The following is a 17,402-nucleotide window of genomic DNA, read 5'->3' on the forward strand; positions in this document are numbered from 1 at the left end:
TGGAAGGGAACAGATCTTTGTCTATGGGTTGACAAAAGGAAACAAGATTTGAAGTCATTCCCTGCGCCTTTGCTGACGGTTTGCAGAGTTGGAAGAATTCACACCCTTTTTCTTTTCCTGGGGTTAGCTGAGCGACTGGTAACATCAGTTTGTGCCCTAGCAACAGTCTTCTGAAAACACACAGAGGCTACAAGAGACCTGCTTGTACACTGTTGTTTGCCAGAAAGCAAAGCGTGCCAATCTTCTGTGGTTCTCTGGAGTGAATCTCATGAGATTTTACTGCCCTTCATAATGCACATCAAAATATATTTGCAGGAGAGCCTTCCTGAAAAAAAGTTTGTTATTGACTTTACGACACATTCCAGCTCTGTCCTACTAATATAAAGTATTAATGTAACAACTGGTCACAAAATTAATCCACTATGGTCACTAAGTTAAAAAACACAATTTAATAGGAAGTTTCATTTTCTTATTTTTACTGGGTGGTACCCAATAGTGGCGTAGGGACGCGGGTGGTGCTGTGCATTAAACCAGAGCCTAGGACTTGCCAATCAGAAAGTTGGCGGTTCGAATCCCCGCGACGGAGTGAGCTCCCGTTGCTTGGTTCCTGCTCCTGCCAACCTAGCAATTTGAAAGCACGTCACAGTGCAAGTAGATAAATAGGTACCACTCCGGCGGGAAGGTAAACGGCGTTTCCGTGCGCTGCTCTGGTTCGCCAGAAGCGGCTTAGTCATGCTGGCCACATGACCTGGAAGCTGTATGGCGGCTCCCTCGGCCAATAAAGCGAGATGAGCGCCGCAACCCCAGAGTCGGCCACAACTTGACCTAGTGGTCAGTCATTTACCTTTACCTTACCCAATAGTGTCAACTTGATGGACAGAAAGCATCTGTCTGTGGGAGACCAATTCCCCCTAGTTCCTCCCTTAAATCTGCTCTAAGCATTCAGGAAGCCCTGAACAGATTTAGGGAGGAAAATCTTCAAAGGTTGTCCCCTTCCATATTGCACTGATGGATGTCTCTCATCTGCAGAGCAACCACTGGATACAAAAATAGTAACTCAAGCACCCAACTAGCAGATGCTATCTCATAACACTAGACATGATTAAGGACCGGTCCAACACATACATCCTTGCCATTTCTTGACTGTAGCATTAAGGGATGGCTGGATGCATGAATAGCTGTCACAGATAAATGACCACAGTCACAACTGCCGGGTTACCCAATATCAACTCAAGGTCCTTTTCAATTGGGACAGTTCACATGTTTAGCAAAGAGGTTTGGCAAAAAACCAACAACAGTGTACATGCATGTTTGAACAAGTCCTGTGTGGAAAACAAATAATTACACTGAAGCTCTATTTTAACTCCTGTTGATAGGCAAATAAATTAGCTGATGTTATGGGGTTTTTTCCAAGCAGAATACAACGGGACATAAAAACAGATTTGTATGGAAAGCTGTCTTTTAGTATATTTACTAAGACTGCAATCCTACACACATTTACTTGAGATCAAGTCCTATTGAACACAGTGAGACTGCACTATAACAGTAACTGAAGACCTGAATCAAACGACTGTCCAGCACAATAGTTTGATTATGTGGTTCAGCGCAAATTCTTTATCCGGAGAACTTTAAGTTCTGCACCGTTTTAAGACATTTTAGTGAACATACAGGACCGTTCAAATTCAGGGTTCAGGTTCTTAAACCTACACAATTCATACGAATGACATTTCACAAAGTGACAATTTATTTTACTTGGGTCTTTCTCGTAAATCCAATGAACAGCAACTGAGTTCAGAGGGCAGGATGGTAAATACGTACAGTTAAGGGTTCTCCCTGAAGAGCCTGGAGGATGAAGTTACTAACAACTCTGCCATCGTTCATGTGCATCCGAGGGCCAAAAGTATTGAATATTCTTGCCACTCTTACTTCTACGCCCTCCTGGAAGAATAAGAAAAAAGCTTTTTGTTTTTAAAAAATGCACTAAAAATGTTTTTTTTTATTCTCTATTGCTACCCTACCCCAGACAGAAGAGGACAGTTAACAAGACACACAAAGCCAGCTTCTGCAGTTGCTTATGAAAAGGGGGAGAAGAATCCCACACTGCCGTGTTATTTTATAATTTTCATGCCTCTATGCCAGAATAAGACAAAAACAAACCCAAGTCACTTAACATGGTTTTAGCATATTCCATACTACCTACATAATATTGCTGTTCTTGGAACTATTTCTCAGATACCAGTCTTTACCAAGGAGGTCCTAGTTTCAACCAAATGGGTTCCTAATTATTTATTTTTCATCTACTAGACCAGGGGTCAGCAAACTTTCAGCAGAGGGCTGGTCCACTGTCGCTCAGACCTTGTGGGGAGCCGGACTATATATATATATTTAAAAAATGAACGGATTCCTATGCCCCACAAATAACCCAGAGATGCATTTTAAATAAAAGCACACATTCTACTCATGTAAAAACACGCTGATTCCCAGACCGTTCGCGGACCGGATTTAGAAGGCGATTGGGCTGGATCTGGTCCCTGGGCCTTAGTTTGCCTACCCATGTACTAGACTGTCAGGTGCATGAAACACTTCAAGCAAACCAGCAAAACTAATATTGCAGTTTGCCCTCTAAGCAAACCATGTTTGGAACCCAGCACCACCAGGAATAGGAGGCAGCCTATACCAATTGTACAGCATCCTTTCATGCAAGTGAATGTTGGATTTTCACCAGAATCCTTCGCTCACACCACCTAAGGGACCTTGTATTTCTATATCGTGTGTTGCAGCTCTCAAGTTCTGAATGTTTCTGATTCTGCCGGCCAAATGTCACAATCATTACCTGCTTCATATAGGCATAGCACATTGTTTCGGCAACCCTCTTTCCTTCATCGTAACATGCTCTAGGTCCTATGGGATTCACGTGACCCCAATAATCTTCGTTTTGTGGGTGAACTTCAGGATCTTGAGAGTGGGGGAGGGAAAAAGAGAGAGAGAGGGAGAGCACGATAATGAGTTTCACTATTCAGCAGCACAGAAAGGATTACTATTAAGGTATTCTCCATAGCAGGGGTCAGCAAACCTTTTCAGCAGGGGGCCGGTCCATTGTCCCTCAGACCTTGTGAGGGGCCGGACTATATTTTGAAGGGGGGGAAATGAACGGATTCCTATTCCCCACAAATAACCCAGAGATGCATTTTAAATAAAAGGACACATTCTACTCATGTAAAAACAAGCTGATTCCCTGACCGTCCGCGGGCTGGATTTAGAAGGCAATTGGGCCGGATCCGGCCCACGGGCCTTAGTTTGCCTACCCATGCTCTACAGAGTAGTGGGTACGAGAGTTGAGTCTTAGGGGTTTTTTTGCCACAATATCAATTTCAAGGAAGTGACACTCTCCAACTCTATAAAGCCTTGTTCCTACTGCTGGGGCTGTTTTCAGATACTGTTTGGTCCACTGCTGTTGCTCTGCTGCCATTTCCCCCATTTCATCTCTCCCTGAGTGATCCCAGCCAATCAAGGACCACATATGGGATGCAATGTGAAGACACTACAGAGCAAAGCTTGGGCATTCGCCAGCTCCACGAGGGGCAAATGAAGCCCATTTAGAGTAACATCAATGCTTCCTATAGTCTGTCACATAAGAAGTTATTCAGAACTAGCTGGCCATTTTTATTCAGTCTGAAAAGATTTAACGGAAACAAACTCAGCTTCTAAAATGCTTTCCCAAGGACTTATGGCTAGAGAAAGGCTAAACTGGGATAGGAAAATGAATTCAGCATGATTCCCATCCAAGCACCAAAGATCAGCTTGCAAAAAGCATGGGGCTATGAATGTGCCCGCAAACCGCCCTTTTGCCCCCCCCCAATCATTCCTTGCCCCACACGTGATGTCATATATGACATCAGATGTAGGACAGGTGGGTGGGACTTGCTAAAAATGACCAGAGGTTTGCTTACTGCTGGGCCAGAGTAACTCAAAGGAAGACACATACCCTACAGATGTCCCATTAGCACAGTGGTACAATAATCACATATTACACAAGTTGAACATTCTGCTTAATTTGCAGGACCTTCACAAAAGGAAAAAACTAAGGCAAATGCAATAGTCCCCAAGCAGGTGGCATCTAAACATACTTCAGTGATGACTTAAGGAAACACATCGGAAACTCCCAAATCAAGGCTTTATGGGGCAGCGTCAACTAAGCCATATTACGCCATGCACTGGTGCTCTATTCGTTGAATGCAGTAAAAGTATTATAGGGACCAAAGAATGAAAAGGATAGTAGTATATTGAAAAGGTAGAGGAGGGATTGATCCTGGAGTACTGAGGTAAAAGTCACACTATCAAGCCCAGATATCCATGGAAATTAATGCCCCCTAGATTTTAAAACGAAGATCAAGCTTTTTGTTTGTGTAGGTGAGCAAAAGGAACATTTTAAAATAATATCTTCATCAAAAGCATAGTAAGTTCCACTGACTGTAGGACAGGGGGTCAAATGTGAAGAAAAACGTAGCAGATGGAGAAGAACCCTTGACAGCTCTCCCCGCCTTGCATAAAACTATGCTTGGAGGCCTCCATACTGATGGGACCTCTCCTTTCAGTAAAAGACTAGCTCCCAAATCAGCCATTGCCAAGTCCACTTCTTACCTCCATATACTTCAGAGGTAGATGCAAGAAGAAGCCGAGCTCCAACACGTTTTGCTAACCCTTAAAAGAAACAAAAACAAGAGGGTGAACTTTAGTGAAAATGAACGGACTCACACTTATCTTAATTTAATTTTGACCAAAGGAGGCTAAGCAACCAGGAGTTCCACATTCCATTCAGTAGCAGGCTTTGTTGTAAAGCTTTCAGACCAAAATGTAACTTCTCATCCACACACACACACACACACACACACACACACAACCCTTTAAAAACTATGCTTTAAAGTGGCTCTGTATTACTCCAGCAGTGCAGACCTCCTGCAATTCTGCAGAACTGGAGAGCCTTGTGGCATCATAAAGAGGTTCATTACTGCAGCACAAGCTTTAGCAAGAGTTCGTCTCAATGGGTGCCATCTTTGTTGTTTTTGCTAAGAGAGACTTAACACGTGGCTTTGGGGGATCAGTCCCTGCCTCTGTCAACCTAAACTACTTCACAGGGTTGTTGCGGGGATTAATGGGGAACGGGAGAGCCATATAAGCCACAACTTGAGTTCCTTGGAACAAAAGATGGGACAGAAATGCAAAATGAAATACCCAAAAATGCTTACTCTCATCCTGCCCATTTGGAAGCCTAGCACAGCAGCCATGAAAGCATAGTTAAGGGTTTTCTGAATGCTTCAAGAAATTCCCTGCTACTTGGTATAAGACTACAAGTATCCAAAACAGTTAATGGCCTGTCCGCGTCTAAATAATAAGGTAAGGATACTGCGCTCCCGTCGTTCGGTCCCAGTGCCTGCCAACCTAGCAGTTCGAAAGCACCCCTGGGTGCGAGTAGATAAATAGGGACCGCTTTCTAGCGGGAAGGTAAACAGCGTTCCGTGTGCTGCGTTGGTTCGCCAGATGCAGCTTGTCACGCTGGCCACGTGACCCGGAAGTGTCTGCGGACAGCGCTGGCTCTCGGCCTATAGAGTGAGATGAGCGCACAACCCTAGAGTCTGGCAAGACTGGCCCGTACGGGCAGGGGTACCTTTATCTTTTTACTACCAAGAACCCCAAATTTCTGTAAAAGGAAGTCAAGAGAACACATCTTTGGCCAGCTCTTAGAACTCGCTGAATAGTATGAAAAGTGACTTGAGGTGGTATAGGAAGTTATCTGTGGCAAATATCCTGCACTATCCTCAAGTGCCAAGAATATCTTCTTTGTAATGACATCAGTCCGCATCACTGGTTCACCCCATCACACTTGTTCAAGTGGCTACCCTGGGACTGAAGGATGGCAAAAATATACTGTTTGACTTCCCTTAAAATTAGGGATAAGGAAACTGTGTAGATCCAGATGCTGCTGGAATACAAATCCCATCATCCCTGACCATTGGCCATTATGGCAGGACTACAAATCCCATCATCCCTGGCCATTGGCCATGATGGCTGGACTACAAATCCTACTATCCCTGGCCATGTTGGCTAAGGTAGATGGGAACTGGAGCCCAACAAACTCCAGAAGGTCACAGGTTCCTCACCCCTGCCCTAAGGCTTGCTGTTTTTGGCATGCAAGTACTTAGCTTCACGTAGGGATACCAACTTGAAGCAAAAAGGAATGCCTTGCTGGTGTTTCTAAAGAAACATTTACAAACAGACATACAGGTGCAAACTTCTGGAATCAGGATGTTGTGCCTTTCTCCAGTAAAAGATGCACCGTACCATTTCAATGAAGGTCAAGCTGCTTATTTCAGACAATCCATTCACTGACTCACCCAACATGTTCAGCGTCCCTATGGTGTTGGTCTTTAGCGTCTTGATGGGATTATACATGTAATTTGGAGGAGAAGCTGGAGAGGCCAGGTGGTAAATTTGGTCCACTGTGAAACAATGATGAAAAAAAAGAGAAGAGCGTTTATTTTACACCAACTCAGTTGGGAGATTAAAAAAGGGGGAAGGAGTTGTAGGTATTCAGGGACACTTCCACCATGCCAGATCTCTTGGATGTGGGAACAGAGCCAATGAGAGAATTGAACTGACAGAAGAAAATGGAAGGCAAGAGTGAATAGCAGCCCAGATTTGGAGACAATCATTTCTTCTAGCTCTCATGAGCAAGAGCCTACTTGCAAGGGTCTACTCACAAGCGAGGCAAGACAAAAGCATTGCTGGAAGGCTGCGTTAAAAGGGCAAAAGGAGGGTGTTCTTTGGCTCTTCTCTATAAGAGAACCAGAAGCTACTGTATGATACATCTCGTCATCTGGAAGAGCCCAGAGACCTACAATTTGCACGCTTGTCCCACTGTCCTTCCTCACGCTAGTCAAATCTCAAACTCAGCAAAGAATATGTTAAAGAGGTGAAGCATGCAATGAGCATGTTCCTATGGGTGCAGAACTAGGAAAATGGGTATAAATGGGATGAGAATATAAACTTATAATATCATTTTCTTAGTTTAAGAGGAGAAAAACACCACTCCATTCGGAACGTACAACCAATTAAATATTTATTCCAAATCCCATTTCACATACAAACGATTTAGGTTTGAATTGTTCCCCTGGACAAATTCTCATCCAATTATACTGAAGCGATGCAAAAATTATTGAAAAACTTTTCTAGTACTAACTTAATCCTTATGGGTTATCGCTGGTTTCTTTTTAACATTTTGGGATGAAAGCTGACTTTCAAAACAATTTTACAGAGAAATCTTTGTTTATAGAGTTTGGCTTGTCAGTTCTAAGGGTGCCATTTAAACAGGCTTATGCGATTTCCGCATTCTTTGGAATTTTTTTCCTTGTCAAAGACACACAGCAAGCACTTTGAACTGTGAAAGTATCTTCTTGTTGAGAGAGAGTCACACCGGAATTGCCTTTCATTATACTCAACAAAAAGAAACTATATAATTCATACCCAGCCAAGGCTGAAATTGCGTGCTAAAAACAGGCTGCCAGTTTAATAATGTCCCACCGGTATTATTTAGCCAAAAGCATTTGATTGTACGAGGGAGGTGTTGAAGACCATTAGCAAATTCCAACTGCACAGCTACACCCTCATGATCCAGAAACAAAGTTGTTAGGGGATCTAATTAAACTGGAGTCTGGGATAGGTGGAGAATCTTATTAACCCCCGTTTATATTAGTCTTGCAAACATGGCAAATGTCCCCCCCTCGCTTCTCAAGACAGTGTGTGCCTCCTGTACATTTAGATAAAGATTCATGAAGTTCTGTAGCCTTAGTGAAATAACTCCAGCTTATAAAAAGCACTTATTTCATGTATTTTCCGCTCAACTTGACAATATCTGTAAATATATTTACACTGTGTATTTGTAGTACCTGTACTGTGAGGGCAAGGAGGCAAAACATGCCTGTGGCATGTGTAACCTCAAAAGGCAACATATATAGCATTATTCCAACGTTCACATGCTGGTCTGTAAGTACCACTGAGCCAAACCATAGCTTATAGCATGAACAATCAAATGTGTGGGCTTTCCAGGGAAAAGATTGGGTGCGCTTTGCTTCTCTTCCACTCCTGGTGTTAGTTACTGCACAGCTGTGAACGCAGCCATGTTTTGGCTTAGTGTTATGTCAGAACCGAGACTCATGGTTTAGTTCAGTTGAAAAAGTTCACAAGCTGGGTTACTACTCATAGTTTTCCTGGGGAAAATAAGCCACAAGCATGGGTTCAGACATAACGCCAAGTCAAACCATGGCTTAGCTCACAGCAACAGGTCTAGAGAAGGAGGTAAGCAGTTGTGATCTTTTCACCAGGAGCCCACAGATTAAGTCATTCACACCAAGTAAAAGCTTAGTTTAGTATTATAGGCACCATTGTTGTTTTTTAAAATTTCACCCATATTGTCACAGTGTGAAAACAGCATGGGTGAAAAGGGAAGGGAAGGCAGCAGAGAACTAAACAGCTCAACCTCTGTAATTGCTTGACCATGAGGATGTTACAGAATCGGAACCAGTTCTCATGTTTCCTAAGGCCACTTGCTTTGTAATGAGCAGATTCGAGAACTCAAGTACATCCACAAGCAATTTTATTCCAGTGTGATTTCACTGAATTCACTGAGGAAGCACAGTATTATGTACTTGTGATGTCAAGATGCAGGTGAATGAATTTTGGGGTGTGGTGGTGGTTGGGAAATAGCCCTTCCCCGCTGTTCCCACCCAATTTTAAATTCGATTAAACTTGGAAAGTGCCTGAAATTAATCAGATTCAAAAAAAGTAAGATGTCTAGCCTCAACGTGCCCCTGGTATCACAGGGTATCTCAAACCAAGTTGTTCCGGTTGTGCAAGGAATCTCATTTGTGCAACAGAACTTCCCCTCCCCATGTTGTCCAAATCTTATGTGGGGATTCCTCACAATCTCTCCCATCAGACTGAGGGTGAGGTGGGGTGGGGGGCTACGGGAGGCCCATGGGGAAGGGAAAGGGGTCCCCTGAGTTCTGTGGCAGAAGCAGAAGCCCTTGTGCTCACAGGCAAACTTTGTGTGGTACAACACTGGGACATCGCCCATGGGCCTCCCCTCTTGGCTAACTTTGTGGGTATGGTATCTTCAGCTGCCCAATTCCCGTGAGGACAGTGGTACTTTCCATGCTCCCAGAAGCAACTGCATGTGGACTTAAGGAAAACGGCAGAATTTGCCAGCCACACAGAGGTGGCCATTTACGAGACGACAGAAACAGGTCCCTAATGTTCATGCATGAAGCAGCCCAGCTTGTGTCCTCTCGGGGGAACTCACCTTCAATGTAGAGGGGCTCTACGACATCATGATTAATCAGTTCAAAGTTCTCGTGGCCAATCCAGTGTTCCACGTTTCTTTTCCTGCCCGTAAAGAAGTTGTCCACAACTGTAACTTCATGGCCATCCATCATTAGTTTGTCAGTAAGATGAGAACCCACAAACCCTGCTCCTCCAGTTATCTGCATTAGGACAGTTTGCATATAAATGTTTCTTCTCTTTTAAAAGGAAAACACCAGACAAAAAGTCCACAAACATGAAATGAAATCAACAGCAGCTTTCAGAGTTTTTGTTTTTTTTTACATCTTGATAGGGGCAGGGGAGGGAAAAAATAACTCCATTTTGTTTTAAATTCAGCTTCAGAGTAGTAATAGATACATCTCACTCCTCGCTTCATGCAACCACAGAATTTGTGAGACTCAAAAGTTGTTCCTGGGAGGTCAAAAGTTAAGGGTGATGCCTCCTGTTAGGCAGGTAAAACAGCATGTTCCAAACTCAAGGAATAGAGGTTTATCCCACGCCACCCTAAATTCATCAGAATAAATGGAAATAAGGAAAACTAGGGAAGATCCACACAGGATTTTCACCAAGGACCGTCATGCAAAATGCATGCTTCTTTTCACAATCCCTTCCCTCCAATAATGGTTGAGAAAATAGCAAGCATTCCTGAGGTTGTTTGCATCCCATTCTACTTAAATCATATCTGTCTGGGCCAGGTATAGTCAATGTGGTTCCCCTCCAGATGAACTACAGTTCTCATCAGTCGCAGTCAGTAAAGTCATTGGACAGGGATGATGGGAGTTGCAGTTCATCAACATCTACAAGGCACCAGGCTGGCTACTCCTGGTGTGGATTAACTCAGAGAGCAGGTGCAGATGTCCAGAAATAGCAATGGAAGTCTGACTGCAGGTGGTTGCCATGATGGGATTGCCTATTTGACTTACTCCCATGGTTTTGTTTTTTAAAAAAACAACAACCACCACCACATCTCCTCTCTGCATCTGGAAAACTTTCATATATCAAGGGAGAAAAGTGTTGATCTGGACATCTTTCTGACAGCCTAGTTTTCCATGCATGGGTGTGTCTTCCATAGCGGTAGGGAGGTTTTCACAGACACAGTTATCACCAGACTGAAGCACAATTTGGGCAAATCTATGGAAAATGCCAAATTAGAGCGGAATAAGTTTAACATTGCTACACCCTCATTTTCACAATGCGGATTAGGACCTCGAGAAAGATAATGCATCCAGAAGAAAGGAATGCATTTTTTAAGCAAATGCTTATTTTCCCTGTGCTGCAATCTTTCCTGCAAGTGTCTCTCATCAACTTAGTGCACAGACAGCGAGCCTGAACTATAGGTCACTCGGTCCATAGCTGGTGCCACTTAAAAGTTCGCTCGTTTCACACAACATTCCAAAGGGCGTAGAAAATAACCGAGCACTATTGAACCGCTGAAGAAAACAAATGAGCTTCAGTCTGATGTGGCAACTTCGTAAGGGTCAATTACATAACAACCAATTTCGGTACTCCGCTAAGGCAATCCAAATAGCAGCTGTGAGATTACAAGTGATTACTAATGCTTTGAACAATTAACAGTGGAAGACTCTTACAGCTACCGAACGATGCACTAACTTGGCTATTTACTTGTTAATTAATATATTCGCAAAAGTGATTCTTACTTCATAATGGGGGAATTAAATTTGCTGAATTCATATATTTTTTAAACACTCTTACAGCTACCGAACGATGCACTAACTTGGCTATTTACTTGTTAATTAATATATTCGCAAAAGTGATTCTTACTTCATAATGGGGGAATTAAATTTGCTGAATTCATATATTTTTTAAACACACACCAATAACTTTTTTTTTTAACTTGCCTCACAGGCCAAACAATTTAAAATCTAACTTTCCCCTTATTTGATTCAAATGTCTGACAACAATGTTATCAGTAAGAGAGTTGTGTGCAAGAGACTCTATACATCTCCAGCCATCTAATAAAGACTGAGAAATCTTTCACCCACTTTTAAGCTCACCAACATCTCAGAAGGTTGGATTTTACATTCACAATATTGAATGGGTTATACTTCAATCCATGTATCACTTTGCAAATTATTGCAGCCATAAAGGAAGCAATACCCTAAAGTGTCCGAGCAACCTATTATGGCGTTGGTCCCACCTGTTCTAACATGAGTTTGACCAAACTGCGGGAGGCAGTGGAAGAGAGGAGTGCCTGGCGTGCTCTGGTCCATGGGGTCACGAAGAGTCGGACACAACTAAACAAATGTTCCTTTACACATGCATTGCTGGGGTGGTGTTCAAGGAAGAAACTGCCTCCCATTGACCTCATCACTAGGATCATTCATGAATTCGCACTCAAAGCCAAATCAGTAAGCCCAACCATTCTAGAAGTGTTGTGAGGCAACCACTACACCACGCTTCCTCAACTTCAGTCTTCCAGATGTTTTGAGACTACAATTCCCATCATCCCTGACCACTGGTCCTGCTAGCTAGGGATCATGGGAGTTGTAGGCCAAAAACATCTGGAGGCCGAGGGTGAGGAAGCCTGCACTACACCCTTCCCAGTAAATTAAGAGCAGCTTTGCTGGGTCAGAGTGAAAGTTTGCTGGATCAGCCTGGAAGAAGGCCATGCCTCTTCACAGAGGCCAGTCATGGATCCAACAGCTAGTTAATCAGAACCCAAGAGATTTGCACTCAATACCAGACCAGAGGCTACAAAAAGTAGTCACAGAACTGCCTATACTGACTGAATTACTTGACAATGTGGTTCTTCCCATCCATAGACGTGACCTTCATGAAAAGAAAGTGTATTTCTTGTACAACACCACAGCAATTGGATTGCAACCCAAGTGCTTGCTTGTATGAGTAGAAGGGCTCCTGATTTCGTCCGAATCCCATTTTCTGCTTCCCCGCACCTCCTGAAAAACCATTCCTGATGAACACATACTGCACAAGCTACTCATTCTGACTGACACAACCTGTTAAAGGTTAGCACAGTCATTCAGGAAATCTAGGCAACTGAGTGATATGCATCTTCATCCTGATAAAAATAACCTTCTGGGGGTTACCGTTCTCTTCTTCAGTTTTGCATACAGTACATATGGGCTCCCCGGCTGTCTCACATCAAACACTCACTGCTTAAGATCAGACCCTCTTAGCTTGAGCAATGTCACACTGTTTTTACAGTCCTGCACTTCTCCCCAGACTGCATTTAAGGGCTGAACACAAGCACATTTGGGAGAGGTGACATCAATGGGTCTTCTTGTAAGTAAATGGGTTTAGAATCAGGGTGTCAAAGTGTTCTTAAAGCCTCACAAAAATCCTGGGTTGCTACATATTGGGTTTACTCCACCAAAACTACAAAGCTCCAGTTCTATCAAACAACAGGGTGCTTATCAAAAGGACAAAGGACCACCAAATCTTTAATCAGAGTCCAATGCTGTGCTCACAGTAACATCAACAGAATTTCTGATTCACAGCTTTAACGGAAAGTTCATGACCAACACATTGCTCTTAGCTAAGAGTCAATTAGTTTCCATGTCATTTAATTACCAGGAATATTTCAGGTCTGCATTTACAGTCTGCAGCTCCTACACATTATTTAGTGGAGGGTTCCCCAAACTTGGGTCTCCAGTTGTTTCTGGACTACAGTTCCCATCATCCTTGACCACTAGTCCTGCTAGCTAGGGATGATGGGAGTTGTAGTCCAAAAACAGCTGGAGACGCAAGTTTGGGAAACCCCAATTTAGAGATTCAAGGCAGCCAACGTTCTTCTACTGGTGTCAGCTGTTCATTTGGCTCACATTTCAAACGGCTTTCTAGATGTTTGACACTGAGCAATTCTACCAATATCAGCTGCTCAATTTCACCTTTAATGAAAACTACATCATCATCATCATTATATTATTATATGTAGAAAATAATTTCATCATGTGGTAGCAGTTTCCCATGCTATATATGCACATGTGGCTATTTCTAAGAATGTGCAGGTAGTGTGCATAAAGACTATATACACGCAGACAGGCATGTACAGTTGTACCTTGGAATCTGTTCTGGAAGTCCATCTGACTTCCAAAATGTTCGGAAACGAAAGCGCAGCTTCTGATTGGCTGCAGTAAGCTCCTGCAGCCAATCGGAAGTCCTGTTGGATGTTTGGCTTCCAAAAATAGTTCGCAAACTGGAACAGTCACTTCCGGGTTTGTGGAGTTCGGGAGCCAAAACGTTTGACTGGCAAAGCATTAGACTTCCAAGGTACGACTGTATTACGCATAGGATTCAAACTGCTTCTGGCATGAAGTCCCTTTCACGCAAGCAATTCTGCCTTGCAATTTCATCCTGAACTAGACGGCTGGACGGCTGAAGTAGGTTGTCTCCAGCACTTAGCAACCACAGCTACTCTGCCTCCGATGTCACAGCTAACAGCGCTCACAGATTTGTCTAAGCCTTTTAGAAACCATCGAAGCTGCCACCACAAACTTTGGCAACTAATTCAATATACCTTGAGAGTATGTTTGCATTTGTGCATTTTCAAACGGCTACCAGCTTTTCCAGGGTGCCCCACTGCTGAATTTCTATTCACTTATGGTTATTGTGGAGGGGGCCTTTTCAGTGGTGGCACCCCATTAAAAAATGTCATCCACAAGGAGGCTCGCCTGGTGCCTACTTAGCACTCCTTTGAGCACCAGTTGAAGGCCTTTATACTTCTTCAGGTGTTTTAATTTTTTAATCTCAACATTCCAAAAATCTGAAATTACTGGAGATGTTCAGTGTTTCTATTTTCTGGTGCTTCTGAGAGCTCATTGCTTTTAGCCTCTGCTCCTGTCTTCATTATGATTTTTTATTTTATGGTTTTGTTTTACTGTTAGTCACCCAAAACTTCCACTATGGGGCAGCATATAAATATTGTTATTAAATGAAAAAACCACACTGGAAAAGCAAGACTGCTGAAATAAGTCAAAGCAAGGGCCAGCATGAAGAACATCTTTTGAAAACTTATGCCAGTAAGAGCATCACTCCTTCAAATTCTGAGTTAAAGTCTGTTGCCTGTATTTTGCTTTTTAATACAGAGAACTATGTTCTTTCTAACAAACTTCATCCTTCACAGGAATCATTTGTGATCTTTTATTTTTCTATCCCTTTTTGAGGTTTCCTGTGGCTTCTCTTAGCACACAGTCCATGCCCACTTAGCTTCAACAATACCACAGTGTCTGGGTGCTCAGTCCAGAATTGGGTACTCAAATATGGATTACTGCTCCTTAGGACTATGTCCAAAATTTAAAATTAAATTAGGAAGAGCCAAAAAGCTAACACAAGTACACTGAATTTTCTTTTCAATGTGTGCCATGCCATAAAGAGAACGGCCAGCTTGTTGTTTCTTCTCCATAAACCTATGCAGAAATTTAGGTCACTGATGAGTTCTGAGCAAGTTGCCAACTTACCAAAATTCTTTTACGATCCTTTTCGGAGAGGAACTTCACTGGCGGGTACTTCTGAGTAAAACTATGAAACATTTCAAAATGGAAGAAGGAGAAATTTTAAACCTTATTGAAGCTGGAAGACTTATCACTGGCACATGTGTTTATCCTACGATGCCCAGTAAACATTACATGAGAGAATCACAGACCATTAACTCCTGGAAGCCAATACATATGAACTAATAAATTAGTACAGCGGTACCTCCGGTTGCGAACGGAATCCATTCCGGAGGTCCGGCCGGATCCCAAGGTTTTCGCAACCTGAGGAGAAGCAGTAGACCGCTTCTGCGCATGTGCGCGCGGCGAAACATTTCCAGGTTTGCCGCTTTTGCAACCTGAAGTTTACGTTACCAGAGGGTAATGTAACCCGAGGTGCTACTGTACGGAGTTGTATCCAACATTAGACTTAGGTGATCAAACATTATAGCCTCCGTAGAAGTTACTAATATCAAATGCCGTGGCATAAAGCACGAGTTCTTTGTTTACACTGTGAACTGATCTGCAGCTTCTCTCACTTATCTTCCTGGATGAAAACAGGAATACAAAATGCTTCATTGGTACACAGTGTTGGATGCCAGATGTACCATCAGTCTGCAACAGTACATTCTATTTTAGGCTACTTTTAAATATAAACATGCAATGAAAGGGAGTGGGGGAGAGAAGGTGGTGACAGTTCTAAATATCTAGATCACGATGACTTTAAAAAAATAATAATTTAAAACTCCCTAGACTGTTGGGGATTTAAACAGCTACCTCCCAGTCATTAACATATCCTTTATTCGGGAAAGGTACTTGAGAAGGTTGTAGCCATACAACCGTAGTCACACTTAGATCAAGAAAATTTGCATTCATTCATTTCAACCTGGTTTCAGCACCGACACAGCTTTGGTTGCTCCAGAACTGAGAGACACACTGGGGAGTGTGCCCTAGTTAATTCTCCTTGATCTGTCACTACCTGCAAAACCATTTCCAAAGAGTTGCATTAAGCGAGCTATGGTCTGCTCCACTGCAGCTGTGCTGTGGGGTCAAGCAAGGTTTCACTGCGTCCCCAATGCCCTATGTAACATCTATCTGAAGCCATTTCAGTCGCCGTGGCTTTTAGAAGATACCTTTTCTCCAGTTCTCGGATCTTCTCTCTTAAAGGCGCGACAACCTAAAGGCAAAAGTGACAGTTAACACCCAGTGTGGTTTCCTTGCATCAATATATTTCCCCGCAAGAACAACAAATCAAGATTTGTTTTTAAACTACAGATCATAGTTAAAAGAGAAGAGAGAGCTTTGACTGTGATCCTGGGTTCAGACGATACCCTACGCCAAACTCTGGCTTAGTTGCAACATCGGTCTAAAGCACAAGGGAAAAGCAGAGTAGACGCTATCTCCGCCATGGGAACCAGCACTTTCACATTAAGCCATAGTTTGTTATTTAAAATGAAAGTGTTCATAGAGAAAAATACAAAACTTAAGATAAAGACATAGTGAAAAAGAATAAAGAAAGAAGACAGATAATAAGAAATAGATAGAGAAAATAGAAAAGATAAAGCTCAGAAACTAAAGAACTTCTGATTCTTCATCTGGTATATATAAACAATATTCACTTCATCCACTCCAATATAACACCCAACAAAACCACTTTCTATGAACAAACTTTATCTTCAAGCGTCATTATTTCTTTTTTTCACACAAAAGTCTACGAGAGGTTTCCAATCTTTAGTCATAATCAAATCCTTATAGACCAGCACAAGAAGGTGGGGTACAATAATTTAAAACCAATCTTTAGTAAATGTTAGCACTGACTTTCCCCTGATTAAACATGTCTATTTTGCTATCTCAGCTAAGTCCATTAATTTTGACAACCATTCTTCCATTGTTACATTAAGTCATGGTTTAGTTTAGCTTTACAAGATGACACAGCCATAAAGAATTGAGGGGTGGGTGCTGCAGTCAGCTGCATATTAGCAGCACTGAAACCAAGATAAAGAATGCCAACAGGAAACCAGCATTTTACTCCCACGACCCATTTCAATCCTGACATACACTGGGAGCAGACATTTGGTGTGGAAAGAGAAGGAGGTTGCCTTATTGTGGTTGCATTATTACTGCGTTTATATATTTTACGAACACTGATGAATGTGTTACTACCCACCCACAAAGGCTGAGGATACGGTGGGGGCAAACGGAAATTGTTTTTTATATATTATTATTTACAACTAGCAAGTAGGGTCTCAAAGTATGAATGTTAAAGGAAGACATCTACAAAGCAACACACTGGCGTGGAGCTGAATGGCTGTGAGCTTTGCCAACATTTGAAGGGAAGAAAAATAAAAGTGGCAGCTCCACCGAGGGGATAGAATTGAAAGGAAAGAAGACCGACAACGAAAGGAAAACAGTGGAAGTCTGCAAATGCTGACTGTGGGGAAAGCAAGGATTATAATACTGGATTATCCAGCGTACTGACCTCTTCAATCTTATTTTCTACTTTCTGATCACTATTATCCTGGATAGACCTGTTAGGAAGAAAACCATAAGGAAAACTTTAAAAATGGCCAAAGATCC

The 17,402-nt window shown here is 42.5% G+C and overlaps 1 protein-coding gene across 2 annotated transcripts in view; it reads right to left on the minus strand.

Moving 5' to 3' along the window:
• The window catches only part of UXS1 (UDP-glucuronate decarboxylase 1), a 39,288-nt gene that overhangs the window by 8,774 nt on the left and 13,112 nt on the right, over window positions 1–17,402 (minus strand). For both annotated transcript variants that reach the window (XM_082218759.1, XM_082218758.1), the window contains exons 3-10: window positions 17,305–17,353; window positions 15,959–16,002; window positions 14,814–14,874; window positions 9,356–9,536; window positions 6,393–6,497; window positions 4,642–4,701; window positions 2,834–2,955; window positions 1,819–1,938 (exon numbers count right to left, since the gene is read on the minus strand). In XM_082218759.1, coding sequence (XP_082074885.1) covers window positions 1,819–1,938; window positions 2,834–2,955; window positions 4,642–4,701; window positions 6,393–6,497; window positions 9,356–9,536; window positions 14,814–14,874; window positions 15,959–16,002; window positions 17,305–17,353 — 742 coding nt within the window. The remainder of the gene's footprint in view (window positions 1–1,818; window positions 1,939–2,833; window positions 2,956–4,641; window positions 4,702–6,392; window positions 6,498–9,355; window positions 9,537–14,813; window positions 14,875–15,958; window positions 16,003–17,304; window positions 17,354–17,402) is intronic.

Source organism: Podarcis vaucheri (assembly GCF_965113315.1).
Source record: "Podarcis vaucheri genome assembly, chromosome: 4".
In the NCBI taxonomy this organism is placed as follows: Eukaryota; Metazoa; Chordata; class Lepidosauria; order Squamata; family Lacertidae; genus Podarcis; species Podarcis vaucheri.